Source organism: Emys orbicularis, chromosome 16, assembly GCF_028017835.1.
Source record: "Emys orbicularis isolate rEmyOrb1 chromosome 16, rEmyOrb1.hap1, whole genome shotgun sequence".
Lineage (NCBI taxonomy): Eukaryota > Metazoa > Chordata > Testudines > Emydidae > Emys > Emys orbicularis.
In genome coordinates this window covers 32738477-32753089 of record NC_088698.1, presented here as the reverse complement: position 1 = coordinate 32753089, position 14613 = coordinate 32738477, and the positions used below count along the sequence as shown (strand labels likewise).

At 38.7% G+C, this 14613-nt stretch overlaps 1 protein-coding gene across 1 annotated transcript in view; it reads left to right on the top strand.

The window, feature by feature from the left end:
* The window catches only part of PITPNB (phosphatidylinositol transfer protein beta), an 86283-nt gene that overhangs the window by 57572 nt on the left and 14098 nt on the right, over nt 1-14613 (top strand). The window contains exon 8 of the mRNA XM_065417658.1: nt 935-1012. Coding sequence (XP_065273730.1) covers nt 935-1012 — 78 coding nt within the window. The remainder of the gene's footprint in view (nt 1-934; nt 1013-14613) is intronic.

Below are 14613 nucleotides of genomic sequence, written 5' to 3'. Positions count from 1 at the left end.
TGGAATGCAAGCCAAAATAACGAAAGAACAGGTTAAAGAACATTTAGATAAATAAGATGTATTCAAGTCAGCAGGGCTTGATTAAATTCATCCTAGGGTATATAAGGAACTAGTGGATGCAATCTCAGAACTGTTAGCAATTATCTTTGAGAAGTAATGAAGGACAAGTGAGGTCCCAGAAGACTGGAGGAGGGCAAACATAGTATCTGTCTTTAAAAAGGGGAACAAAGAGGACCTGGGGAATTATAGACTAGCCAGCTGAACGTCCGAAGGATACTGGCTCAAATTATTAAATCTGTTTGTAAACATCTAGAGGATAATAGGATTATAAAGAATAGCTAGCATGGATTTGTCAAGAACAAATCAATCTAATTTTCTTCTTTGACTGGGTATTGGCCTATTGGATAACTAACCCCCCCCCCATTTACATTAATTCTTATGGGAAAATTGGATTTGCATAACATCGTTTGGCTTAAGGTTGCATTTTTCAAAAACATAACTAGGACGTTAAGTGAGGAGTTGGTAAGGACTTTTTTTTTTTTTTTTTTTTTTTTTTTTAAAGATCAATTGTTCTCCATGTCTACTGAAGGTAGTACAAGAAGTAATAAGCTTAATCTGCTGGAAGGGAAGTTTAGGTTAGGTATTTAAAAAAAACAAAAAAAAAACCTTTCTAACTCTCAGGGTTCCTTTTTGGAACAGGCTTCCAAGGAGATTGTCAAACCTGTTTTTAAAAAACTTCCAATGACAAGGATTCCACAAACACCTGTGGGGGATGGGTTAGGTTTACTTGGTCCTGCCACAGTGCAGGGGCTGGACTTGATGACTTCTCGCGATCCCTTCTATCCCCATTTGGCTCAGTAATTTTGCTACTTTGCACTGGTGGTGGTAGTGTCTCAGATTTCCCTCTGACTGTCTAGCTTTTTTCTCTTTTCAGGACTATAAAGCTGATGAGGACCCAGTATTGTTTCAGTCGGTGAAGACCAAGAGAGGACCTTTGGGGCCTAACTGGAAGGTATTGTGAGCTGACCTTACTGCCTTACAAAGTCTTGATCAGCAGAAAGTAAACATTTGACAGCTCTTGAGGGCCTTGAAGAGTTGGTGGTGGCTTTAGTTACTACTGAGATGGCAGGAATATACTTTAGTTTCTTTTCCTTTTCAAATCCAGTTAAACTAAGACAGTGCATTTGTTATGTTAGTGAACAAAATATACCCAGTCTGTCGCTATAACAAAAATACTGTACTAATGTTAAAAATAGACACAGTGATTTAACCTTTTGGGATCATAAGGTTAATTATGAAATTGTTATATTGAAAAAGTACTAATATCTTTGTTATAAATACACAGCTGAATTTTGTACTACAATGAATTCCATGTGAATCATTTGTCCTAAAGACACTGTCCGTGGTTTGCCATTTGAAGTAGTTTTAGACTGCAAGAAGCTATAATTGGGAGTAACTTGGTGTTTTTAAATTTGAAGAATCCCTGGTTACATCTGATGAGTAGCTAACTTAATTTTCTCAAAAGAGATAAGAACAAGTTCTTACCTTGTATGACCCTTGTTTAATTGTATTTGGAGGGGTGCTATTGGGAGGCTGATTTATCTGGATGTCATATTTTATAAATACAACATTTACTACACAAGTTGGTAAGCAGAAAAATATGCTGGTTCACTGAGTTTCCCTGGTTCTGCATCAAAATGATATTAGAAACGTATTAGGGACTGTGTGTGGATTCCTTGAGGCAAATTTTCTATACTGGCTGATCAAAGAATCCAACATGCCTCCCAGAGTTTTCGTCTTGGTACCTGACCATCTCTACTGCTACAAAACCTTCCATCACTCAGCTTCCCTCAGCATTGCATGATCCTGACCATTGTCCTTCCTCCTGATCCTTCGTTGCTGTGTATCTCATTTTACATTGCAAGGTTCTGTAGTCTGGGACCTTGCCACCTTTCATGATTGCTAAGCACTATGCATCGTGTTATACTATTTGGGGCTATTGCGCACTTTAAAAAAAGGAACCGTGCAATTAAAAAAAATAGAATACCATTTATTTAAATATTTTTGGGTGTTTTCTAAATTTTCAATTGTATTGATTTCAATTACAATACAGAATAGAAAGGGTACAATGCTCACTTTATCATGAACGTTGTAGAATTATATGCCAACAAATGTAGAATTATGTACCAAAAAAACCTGCATTCAAAAATAAAACAATGATCTGGAGAAAGGGGTAAACAGTGAGGTGGCAAAGTTTGCAGATGATACTAAACTGGTCAAAATAGTTAAGACCAAAGCAGACAGTTTTGTGAGGTCTTTTTGAAGTTCTTCACAAAGTGATTGGGCAACAAAATGGCAAATGAAATTTAATGTGGATAAATGTAAAGTAATGCACATTGGAAAAAATAACCCCAACTATACATACGATATGATGGGGGCTAATTTAGCTACAACAAGTCAGGAAAGAGATCTCGGAGTCATCGTGGATAGTTCTCTGAAGACGTCCACGCAGTGTGCAACCGCAGTCAAAAAAGCAAACAGGATGTTAGGAATAATTTAAAAAGGGATAGAGAATAAGGCGGAGAATATCTTATTGCCCTTATATAAATCGATGGTACACCCACATCTTGAATACTACGTACAGATGTGGTCTCCTCATCTCAAAAAAGATATACAGGCATTAGAAAAGGTTCAGAGAAGGGCAACTAAAATATTAGGGGTTTGGAACGGGTCCCATATGAGGAGAGATTAAAGAGGCTAGGACTTTTTAGCTTGGAAAAGAGGAAAGTAAGGGGGGATATGATAAAGGTGTATAAAATCATGAGTGGTGTGGAGAAAGTGAATAAGGAAAAGTTATTTACTTGTTCCCATAATATAAGAACTAGGGGCCACCAAATGAAATTAATGGGCAGCAGGTTTAAAACAAATAAAAGGAAGTTCTTCACACAGCGCACAGTCAACCTGTGGAACTCCTTGCCTGAGAAGGTTGTGAAGGCTAGGACTATTAACAGGGTTTAAAAAAGAACTAGATAAATTCATGGAGGTTATGTCCATTAATGGCTATTAGCCAGGATGGGTAAGGAATGATGTCCCTAGCCTCTGTTTGTCAGAGGATGGAGATGGATGGCAGGAGAGAGATCACTTGATCATTACCTGTTAGGTTCACTCCCTCTGGGACACCTGGCATTGGTCACTGTTGGTAGACAGGATACTGGGCTGGATGGACCTTTGGTCTGACCCAGTATGGCCATTCTTATGTTCTTAATGTAAAACTTTAGAGCCTACAAGTCCACTCAGTTGTATTCCTTGTTCAGCCAATTGCTCAGACAAACAAGATTGTTTACATTTGCAGGAGATAATGCTACCTGCTTCTTGTTCACAATGTCACCTGAAAGTGAGAACAGGTGTTCTCATGGCACTGTTGCAGTTGGCGTTGCAAGGTATTTACATGCCAAATGCACTAAAGATTCATATGTCCTTTCATGCTTCAACCACCATTCTAGAGGGCATGCGTCCATGCTAATGACGGGTTCTGCTCGATAACCATCCAAAGCAGTGCAGACAGACGCATGTTCATTTTCATCATCTGAGTCAGATGCCACCGGTAGAAGGTTGATTTTCTTTTTTGGTGGTTCGGGTTCTGAAGTTTCCGCATTGGAGTGTTGCTCATTTAAGACTTCTAAAAGCATGCTTCACACATCATCCTTCTCAGATTTTGGAAGGCACTTTCGATTCTTAAACCTTGGGTCGAGTGCTGTAGTTACTTTAGAAATCTCACATTGGTACCTTGTTTGCGTTTTGTCAAGTCTGCAGTGAAAGTGTTCTTAAAATGAACAACATGTTCTGAGTCATCGTTCGAGACTACTATAACATGAAATATATGGCAGAATGCGGGTAAAATAGAGCTGGAGACATACAATTCTTCTCCCAAGGAGTTCAGTCACCAATTTAATTAATGCATTATTTTTTAACGAGCATCATCAACGAAGAAGCATGTCCTCTGGAATGGTGGCCAAAGCATGAAGGGGCATATGAATGTTTAGCATACCTGGCACATAAATACCTTGCAATGCTGGCTACGAAAGTCCTGTGCAAACACTTATTCTCACTTTCTGGTGACATTGTAATTAAGAAGTGGGCAGCATTATCTCCCATAAATGTAAACCAACTTGTTTGTCTCAGCGATTGGCTGAACGAGAAGTAGGACTGAGTGGACTTGTAGGCTCTAAAATTTTGCATTGTTTCATTTTTGAGTGCAGTTATGTAACAAAAAAAAATCTACATTTGTAAGTTGCACTTTCATGATAGAGATTGCACTACAGTACTTGTATGAGGTGAATTGAAAAATACGGTTTCATTTGTTTATCAATTATTTTTACAGTACAGATATTTGTAATAAAAAATAATATGAAGTGAGCAGCGTACACTTTGTATTCTGTGTTGTAATTGAAATCAATATATTTGAAAAAATAAAAACGTCCAAAAATATTTAATTTCAATTGGTATCATATTATTTAACAAAGCGATTAAAACTGTGATTAATCACAATTAATTTTTCGAGTTAATTGCATGAGTTAATTGCGATTAATTGACAGCCCTAATACTATGTCATTAACCGACTCTTAACTCCCTTGTTGTCCAAAGAAACTTAACTCTGTTCACTTTTATTCCTTGGACTAACAGGAGCTGAGTAGGAAGAATTTATAAAAATAAGAGGGAAGTGGCCAGTAGGGAAGGAAAAAGTAAGGTGCTGGTAAATGAAAATAAAGCAACAGTTGAACGGAAGCAAAGCCCAACCTGTCTCTGCCCTGTTGTGTGTCTGGTACTCTAACTCCTCGCACACTCGACCCCTGCCGCAGTAGAGCTGCTTATGCTGGGGTTTAATTTATGAGTTTAGATGAGAGATCGTATACCTTGTTTAGGTGTGCATTTGGGTTCTTGAACTCTTTGGTTCTGATACAGATACACTTATCCTTTGGAATACGTGTCTATCACATTTTTCATTATTTAGGAATCAAACTATTAAGTGTCCTGAGTGCATAGTGATATGAGAGTGATTTAAACAGTAACTTGACTCACCTTTTTGCTTCAAGGCAAAGCCTTCAGGCCTGTGTCTCTCAGTAGTCATGGCTACAAATACTATAGTGGTGTTCTTAAATGCATTAACAAGCTGCTTGTTCAACATGTTTAGTTAAAAAAAAAAAAAAAAAAAAAAATCATACCTGGGTTGATTGAGTTTTAGCTTTTCTCTTAGTTTTATGTTGGGATAGGGTTGTTTTGTAAAGAGAAATATTAAGTTCTTTGAAAATTCTGTTTACATTAGTGTCACCTTTCTGTGTAGACAGGCTTAATTTATTGACATTATTTTGGTGCATAACTTGATAGGTGGTCATCCAAGTACCACAGTGGCTCCCATGTCTCATTCTTGAGATACAGACCTGCCTTGGAAATCTTCTCACAGGAGTGGAGACCCATAATTCAGCTCCTTCTGCACTGTATAGTCAGCAAAGTGCTTTACAAAGTTGTCTTTTTTTGCCTTCTGAAGCATCAGGTTGTGGCTGCCTTACTTGTAGTGCTATTCTGGACTTGATGGACCAGTAATCTGATCTAGCATGGGTAGCTTCCTATCTTTCTCAGAATGGTTGCTCATCTCAGAAACTGAGGTCAAGCCTTCTGTGATTAGAATTTGACATCTGGGGGTAGCTTACATCCCCTGAAGCAGCCCTAGAATAGAAGGATAAAAATATACTTCAGCTAGAGGCTGAGCGCAGAAGCTGAACCAATGTGGGTGTGGCTTTATGGTAGAGTTATCTTAAGGTTTCAGGTGTTTTGAGACTTGTGTTCTGTGATGTTGCATGTCCTGGGTGGGAGTAAGTTCACATGACAGTGGTTTAAATGAGGTGAGATTTGGGCTGAAGCATTGATATGATTTTCTATGCTGTGGTCTGTGTGTGGTATGATGAATTGGCCTCAGCTGAGTGAATGGTTCCTGTAGAAACGTATTGCATAATTATCCCAAGATTTCATTTTAAAAAGTTTCCTGTCTTTGGTTGCAAATAATCAGAATCTGAAATAAGTATACTTGAGTCTGCAGACAGCATAAAGTCCCCGCTCTGAGCGCTATGAACTGCCCCAAGTTTTAAGTGTAAACCAGGCCTTAAAAAGCTCAAGGCACAGTAAGGCTAAGTTGCTCCCTTAATGGGAGCTGGTGGCAGTCTGGCTGTGTCCTGTTTTCCGGCATGGGGAAAGCGTGGATCCCCCCACAGTCAGGCTGTGCAGACCCTGCAAAGCTGCCTTGTATTTGTCTCAATGTTGTAGTAGCAGCTTATTGGCTCAGTACTGAGTGCTTGTACAGGGGACTCCATGGGAGAGGGATTTCAGCAGTTGATGCTCTGCACACTGGTTTGTGGGATTAAAATATTGACACTGGCTGCTTGCTCTTCCCAGGAGGAAAGATATGGTGACTTCAAAACATCAAGTTAGCATTATAGTGTAAATGTGTAACTTGGCAGCAAGGGCTTTCCACTGCCATGAATCATGGATGTGGATAGGTGTTCACAGCCAATTAGTGACTTGGATTTGCACAGAAGGATTAGGTACGTCACCCAAAATTAATTGATTTTGCATCTTAATTTCTGTGTAGCCTCAGTAGAATCAAAGGATTAAGATGCCTCTTAGTAAATCAACAATGTACAAAGAAAGTAACTTCTTTGCCTTCAGGTCAAGGAAGAAAAACAGTGTTGGTGGATGCATTTTCCATTCATTGAAGAAATTGGTGGAACCAGCTACCAGAGAAGAGTAGATTGGGCCTATGGGCTGACTGATTTTTTTTCTGAGTGTGCGGCAAGGCTCTTTGCAAAAGTTTCCCATAACAAGTGTTTATATTAGGGTGACCAGATGTCCTGATTTTGATAGGGACAGTCCCGATTTTTGGACCTTTTTCTTATATAGGCTCCTATTACCGCCACACACACACACCCCACCTGTCCCGATTTTTCACATTTGCTGTCTGGTCACCCTAGTTTATATTAACCCAGCTTAACCAGGTTCTAGGAAGTGGACAAAGAGTAGAATCCTCTTGGAGGTCAGCATGCAGATCTAAGCATCCTGTTCAGCAGTCAGATTCTACAGTGATGGCCACTATAGAAAAACCAAAGTGGAAACAATCCTCTGTGTGTGCCTTCCAGTACTCCTGTAGTGTTCCGTGTCCCAGTGAAACTCAGCGAGAGGTGGAAACATTATAATTCTGATGTACCGCTATTAGTCTGGAGCAATATCTCCTACCCCCCTTTCCTCAAAGAATGCTCGTAGCCCACCTTTTACTATAGAGTTATCTGGACATCTGATTTAATTGTATTTACTAGTCCAACTACATCTCAGCTGTTTTCAAACAAGAGTGCACAGTGTTCAGTATTACTGATGACATTAAAAAGAATCCCACTCTTCTCTCATAATGATGTTCAAAGGCAGAGTAGTTCTGATGCCCATATCCCTGCATTAATCATTCCTGCAGCAGGCTTTGGCTTTGCACTCTAAGACAGTTTGGATTTATCAAACTTCTTAGAAATGATGAAATATTCATTGAAATAAAAAATATATACATTTTGATGTAATGGTCTCTCTGTTTGCAGATGTTTTCATGAACTTAATTTAAATATCTTGTGAAAAACATGAAATGAAATGTTGTGAATTGATATTTGGCTTCCTGTTGAACATTAAATGATTAATTAATCCTACCTTTGAAGTCAGGAGCATCAAGGGAGTAAGGATTTATTCAGTGCTTGCTCTAGAGATTTTGCTTTAAGTTCTTTTTTTATCTGTAGATTGTTTAAAACATCAAGCAAAAATGGCTTTCTCATCAAGAAGCCACTAGTTTGAATGTTAGAACTATTTCTTTGGAGGTGTCGTGTGTTTTATTTGTAAAGTGTTACCACAGTAACTGCCTAGCATTTTGATCAGCTAGTCATGGTGCATTTGTGCTACAAAAATAACTGAACACTGGGCCACAACACACTTGCAGTAATCATGTTATAACATGGCCCATGCAGGCAAGAAGAAACCACCTTGAAGAATTATTTCTAGACAAATGCACCACGAAACCAATGGTATACCAGAGATACATAGATGATATTTTCATCCTCTTGACAGACAACCTAAACTCCCTCAGATTTCCACCACAACTTTAACCACCTCCATCCATCCATTAAACTCTAGTCTAGAATACTACCATACTAGCATCAACTTCCTGGACACCACAGGACACCATTATTTGATTATGCTAAACAATGTATTCCCCCCTATATTTAGCTGTGACACTTTGAGGCCACGTCTATAGGTACAGTGCTGCAGCCTAGCAGCTGTACCGAGACAGCTGTGCCGCTGCAGCACCTCTGGTGAAGACACTCTGTGCCGTCAGAAATCTCCCAACTGCAAAGAGGATGGATCTAGACTGTTCTCAGTGGTACCAGATGACAGAACAAGGAGTAATGGTCTCAAGTTGCAGTGGGGGAGGTTTAGGTTGGATATTCGGAAAAACTTTTTCACTAAGAGGGTGGTGAAGCACTGGACTGGGTTACCTAGGGAGGTGGTGGAATCTCCTTCCTTAGAGGTTTTTAAGGTCAGGCTTGACAAAGCCCTGGCTGGGATGATTTAGTTAGGGTTGGTCCTGCTTTGAGCAGGGGATTGGACTAGATGACCTCCTGAGGTCCCTTCCAACCCTGATATTCTATGATTCTATGATAATAAAACCACCTCATGAGCGGCAGAAGCTATGTCGGCAGGAGAAGCTCCCCAACTAACTAGCGCTGAGCGCATGAACTCTTACAGTGGTGTAGCTTACATCACTCAGGGATGGTTTTTTTCACACACCTGAGTGATATGAGTTATGCCAACATAGGCTGTAGTGTAGACAGAGCCTAAGTACCTTCCCCAGAACTGAAAAAGAGCTCTTTGTTGCTCAAAAGCTTGTGTCTCTCACCAGCAGTAGTTGGTCCAATAAAAGATATTACCTCATCCACTTGTCTCTCTAAAAAAAAACCTGATTTAAAATAGGTTCCTTATCACGGTTATCTAGGTATACACCAGAGTTACAACAATTCTGTTATGGGGTTATCACATGTTTTTCTGTCTTCAAAATGGTGACCCGTGTTATAATTTGCATCAAAGATTCCATCCCTTCTAATACATGGGGCCTGGTTTACTGAGCTTCAATGAATATTAAGGAATCTCTTGTATAATCCAAGTATTTATATTGCAGACAAAAATACATTCAAATAATGTGACTTAGGTTGCAAAGTCAAGCACTTGGAAGTTAAGTAATGCCAGATTTACAGTTGCCTACACAGCCTTAATTCTTGTCCCTTATTCATTCAATCTCTGCTTGTTGAGGCTGTGGTACTGTGGAAAAATAGTATGTGATCATGTAATTTAAAGTTATATCCTAATGCATGCACACAAAAGGGTTAGTTCTGTAATAGACCTGTACCCCTTGAGCTACAGAGCTAACTATACTAGCAGACAGCAAGAGAAGGCTGTTATCCCAGAGTGGGGATGGACTGTTACCACATATACTGGTCTCTAAGGTTAGGGCACCTGACCTGGCTGATCTTTCTTCCTCCCTTGCTGAGGAGGTGGGGGCTTCCTGCCCCATGTGGTGCCTGTGGGGGATTGGTGGTGGGAATGACTTGCTTGAGCCATATGCTACATCTAAGGGTTGTGAGGTGGGGGGAAAGAGGGTCTGACTGACCATCCGTGGTCCATAGCCTCAGGGTCCTTCCAGACTCCGTGTTGCTCCTGGACTTCCAAATTGCCTCAATATGCTTAACAGACTTGCCCCTGGAGCTGACAGACCATGCCCTTCCTTTTGCTTATCCACAGCTCTGTAATGTCTCAGCTATGCTTGTTTGCCATTTAAATTCTTGGTGGTGTTCAAAGTGCAGGTCTCTATACAAAGCCACATGTTGACCAGTGTCATTTCTGAGTTAGTACACTCTAGATGTGGGGCAGATGATGGCATATCGGAATCTCATGCATTCCCTTATACATCCTGAATGTTTAGCAGTGACCTACTCAGATGGAATTTTTCCTATTCTGATCAAAGTAACTGAAACACTTCACCTTGATCAAATTGGGAGAAATAAACCTCTCACCCTCCATCTGCATTCTTGTCCCCAATGTTTTCTCTGTATTTCTGCCTTCTGTAACAGAAAACTCCAGTATTTCCATCTCATTACATCATTCTGAGTCTTACAATATTTGGTTTATTTCTTAAAGCTTCAGCTTCTAAAAAGTAAGCCTCTAGCCCTCATGGTTGCATGGAACCTTGAAAACGTGATGCCTAAAGGCTTAAAAAATCAGAAGGCAAATAAAAACCCAACATTTATTATTTCTTAAAATTTCATTATTTTAAGCCAAACTCATGATTTTTGAGTGCTGGGGGTTGGCTGCTGAAACTATCCTCTTTTTCCCTCTCTCTTAGTGGTACCTGGGTTGAAGATTTGTGCAGTTTCAGCACATAAAGCAAACATTGCATTTTAAATCTTCTGTTTGTAAACAGAACGAAAGTCAATTCTGGATACACTTATTTCCACTTACTACTGATAACCAGAGCTCTGTAGTGAGAAATTAGTGTAGTAAATAAATGCACATAATTCAGCTCTAGTGTGTCCTATATTTTTAAATGTCTAGAAAATGTTCAGCAGAAAACCTTTTACTGTCTGCATGAATAATGAACTGTCATATATTAAAAAGAATGTTAGTTTCAAAAATTAATTTTACTCTCGTCTGGCATTCCACCTTTAATAAGTCCTTCTGATGTATTTGCCATAGATATAAGAAATGAGAACTTGTCGTCTTCATATACTGACTGCTTCCTATTCTAGCCAAACACACAGCTTTTTGTTAGTTAAGTTATGTAGCTCAAATATACATTACTTTCCCTTAGGCCTCTTCTGCATACCATGGAGTAACTTAATATGCATTGTTAAATTAAAAACATGGTTTAGCCTCTTGGATTACATTTAAACCTAGACATACAAAATCTAAAGAATCCAACAAAAATAAAACGTACGTTAAATAATCTGGAGGCACTTTGCAACTGCTTAGTAGTAAGGAATATCACAATAAAATCAGTTTGTGCTACTCACATTTTTCAGGATTATTCTGATTTAATAGTTCTTCCGGCTTGCTAATAGTGTTTCAGTGAAATAGCTTCAAAGACCTTCGTATTAAAGATGCCTCCACGAATTATGTTTTTCATGTGATTGTTTCAGAGGGTCTCTAATTCCCATCATGTAAACTAAAAAGTAATTCTTAGTGCAGTGTATTGATATGCTGGATTTAAGAATTGGCAAGAAGTGCTTCCAAACTTTATAAATTGCAGGTGAAGAACACTATCAATTATTTTGATTAAGGTGTTTGTAAATGTTGCAGTAATCCTATGTAGATGAAAAACATTCCTATCAAACAACCTACATATTAGTCGATTTTAAAAATGGACAGGCATATAGTCAGATGAAGGAGGAGCTAGGCAAAATACTTGCCAAAACTAAAATTGCTTAATTTCCCCTAGAAATAATTTTGAATATTTTTTTAGTTTTTGTCAAGAAATAGAATTTTTATATTTGCATTTTTAATAGCAGATTTTAATTTTAACATGGAAGGGAATGACAAAATAGACGCTAGTATTCTTAATAATTTGCCTAAAATAGATGTGCTCTAGCATGAAGTTATCACAAATGCTCACAAGGTTCAAGTACAATTAGAGGGATTTTTGGAAGCAGAATAAATACTGTCAAGCAAGTTAGTTGAACTTCACTTTGCTGTCACTTGTTGAATTGCCGTTACTCTGGATGTCCAGAAAACAAAACAAACCTAATGTAAGTACAAATAAACTGATTTAAACGTGCATTATTATCTGTCCTAAATAGGATGACTAATTTCAAACCGAACGTACAGTTTCAGTTGAAAATGTATTAACTGAAGTATTTGTTTCTTCTCTAAGAAAATAAACTTGGCATGCTGTGACTTCAGGTGTGTAAGAATAATGGACTTCATAAAAGTGCACCTGTAACTCAGGTTCTATTAACAGACTAAGGCATTTAGGCCAAAATATCACTTGTCTTAAAACTGGCATGGGGTGATGAATATCTTCCAAATTCTAAAATCTGGATTTAAATCATTAGTTTGTGCTTAACAGATAACCACAAGGTGTTGAGTTCTCCTAGTACAGTTATGGCAGAGGGAGCATCAGGTTAACGTGAGGCTTGTAATCATCAGTGATGCATATGCACAAACAAGGAAGTAACCAAATTTCACATTAATGTCAAGGTTTGTTTAAAAGCCTAGCTGAATAAATCAGTGTCCCTGTTAATCAAGGATGACATTAGTAGGGAAACTTCAGTGAATAATATAAATCCCATTTAAAAAAAATTAAGCTTGTCTTTCTCTCTGAAGCCCCTTTCTGATGTGAAGCCTGCCATGGCATGCAAATGTGGTTTATAAATCGTTACATAATTTCACTGTGCAAAGCACCGAAGTGTTACTTTGCTTACCGATGTTACTGTTATAAACCGGTTATCGTGAAAACTGTCTGGAGGTGAGTAGAACGTATGTGTAGTTGTGTAATCATGCCCTTTTATATTGCAGAAGCCTTGGAGTCCAATGTGTGTACTTGACTTGTGACACTCTCCTTTTGTTTGTAGGCATTTTTGGTGCTTTAAATTTGTTCTTCAGCTGAAACTGGGCTTTGACTTACTGCTTTTGTGCAGTTGTTTGAAAATGTCAAAATAGCCTTTCTACTTTGCAGTAAAAACTATATTTTTCAGATCAGGACTAGTCAGCTAAAGTGGTGCCCCAGACTAAAGCCTCTTTCCTCTTGGAACTCTCTAGAGTTCAGCACCTGATACACTGGACTTCTAAATTAATTAAGCCATCTTAAAACTCATCTTTCTCAGTGAATTTAGAAATCCTGTTGTAACCTAGGTCCTGTGTTTAAAACTGGCTTCAATGCAGTTAAAGACCATTAGACGGAGTTAGACTTCTTATTCTTCAGTGCCAATTACTAATAGTAAGAGAAGTGGTCTGCAAACAGCCATCTTCTCAACTCATTTTGCAGAGATCTGAAATAGCCTCTGAGGCCACAGATCCCTGAGTGTTGCAATCCTTAAAGGATTCAGTGTAAGTTGTCTGACAGTAGGTGGCATGTTGGTTAAGAGAACATATTTCTGTTGTGCTCCAGTGACCCGCAGGCTCTACGAACAGAATGAGGAGGGAGAGCTCAGTGCAGTGCCACAAGCTTTTATTCACTTTTGAAGAGGCTCAGCACTTTGGGTTTGCGGTGCCAGGCCTGTCCAGCTGAGTGGCTTATCTACATTACCAGCCTTTCTTTTGGGAGCCTGACTGATTTTTCTGGGATCAAGAGGGCAATGTGAAGAGTACTCATTAATTTATTTTTTTATTAGTCACTCTTGTGTTTTTATCCTGTGGCAGTGCTGGAGAAGACAATCCTCTGTCCCCACTACCGGCAGCAGAGAAAGCTTCCCCATTAAAGTGCCTTACTCTTAATATGTAGAGGCCATCTTTTGTGTGAGAAGGGAATTCTCGCTGTAGCCTTCCAGCCTGTTGTCTCTAAGGCTGTTAGTCAATTAGTGCCATTGTAGATTTTTTCTTTTTTCTTTTTTTCTTTTTGGTGAGGAGCACGTCTGGCCCACTGGGAGTATCCATGTGGTTCTGGGAACTGGCCACTCATTGGAAATAAACTGCAATTTTTCAATATTTTAATTAAAGCATAAGCAATGTTTGTCAAGCTTGATTGAGACTCAAAGATTGCAGTAGATATGGGACTCTATTTTGATATCCTAAACCTTATCTCCACGGATAATACTGGTCACCTGTAACTTTAGATTTTTTTTTTTAAGCTAACTAATTTTGTTTCACCAGAGAATTGCTGTCAGAAGTGTAAATTCAAAGTCCAGAGTTTCATTGTTAGGCAAGTAGAAAGAAAACAGCATGCAGACTAATCCCATGGGAAAGAAAGAACTCGTGCTTTAACTCTCTCTTCTAATCAGGCCTTGTGAAGTAACTGATATTTTATGATGCAGTGAAATACTGTTACTACTTAATAAACTGCTGCAAGGTAAAACATCACAAATTGCTTTGTTTCTGTCTTGGATGACTATACCTCTGAGACCTAGGGACGTCTTTCCTCATCTTAAATTTTTTTAAAAATAAGATGCATCTCCTTTTCCTCAGTGTTGACAAGCTAAAACTGGAATCTTGGCTAAGTCAGTGTAGTGTTGCACTCTTACATTTGAAAGCAGGGCTTATTTGTTGTTCACCTGGTCACAAACAACTAGTCAGCCACCATCGTGTTTTTAAAAAATACAAAATTATGTGTGTTGGAAAAAATAAATTAATGGACCTATTCGTTACCACCAACAGCTTACATACATTTTGATGTAATTAGTGTTACAGATGCTGTGAAGTCACAATAGTAGCTTTTCAATGAAGGTTGTAGGACAGTTTCTATTATGTCTGTTTTTTGCCAACCCACCCACTCCCAATTTCTGAAAAAACGTTTTCTGCTTCTGCACAGAATTTCTTACGACGTCCCTT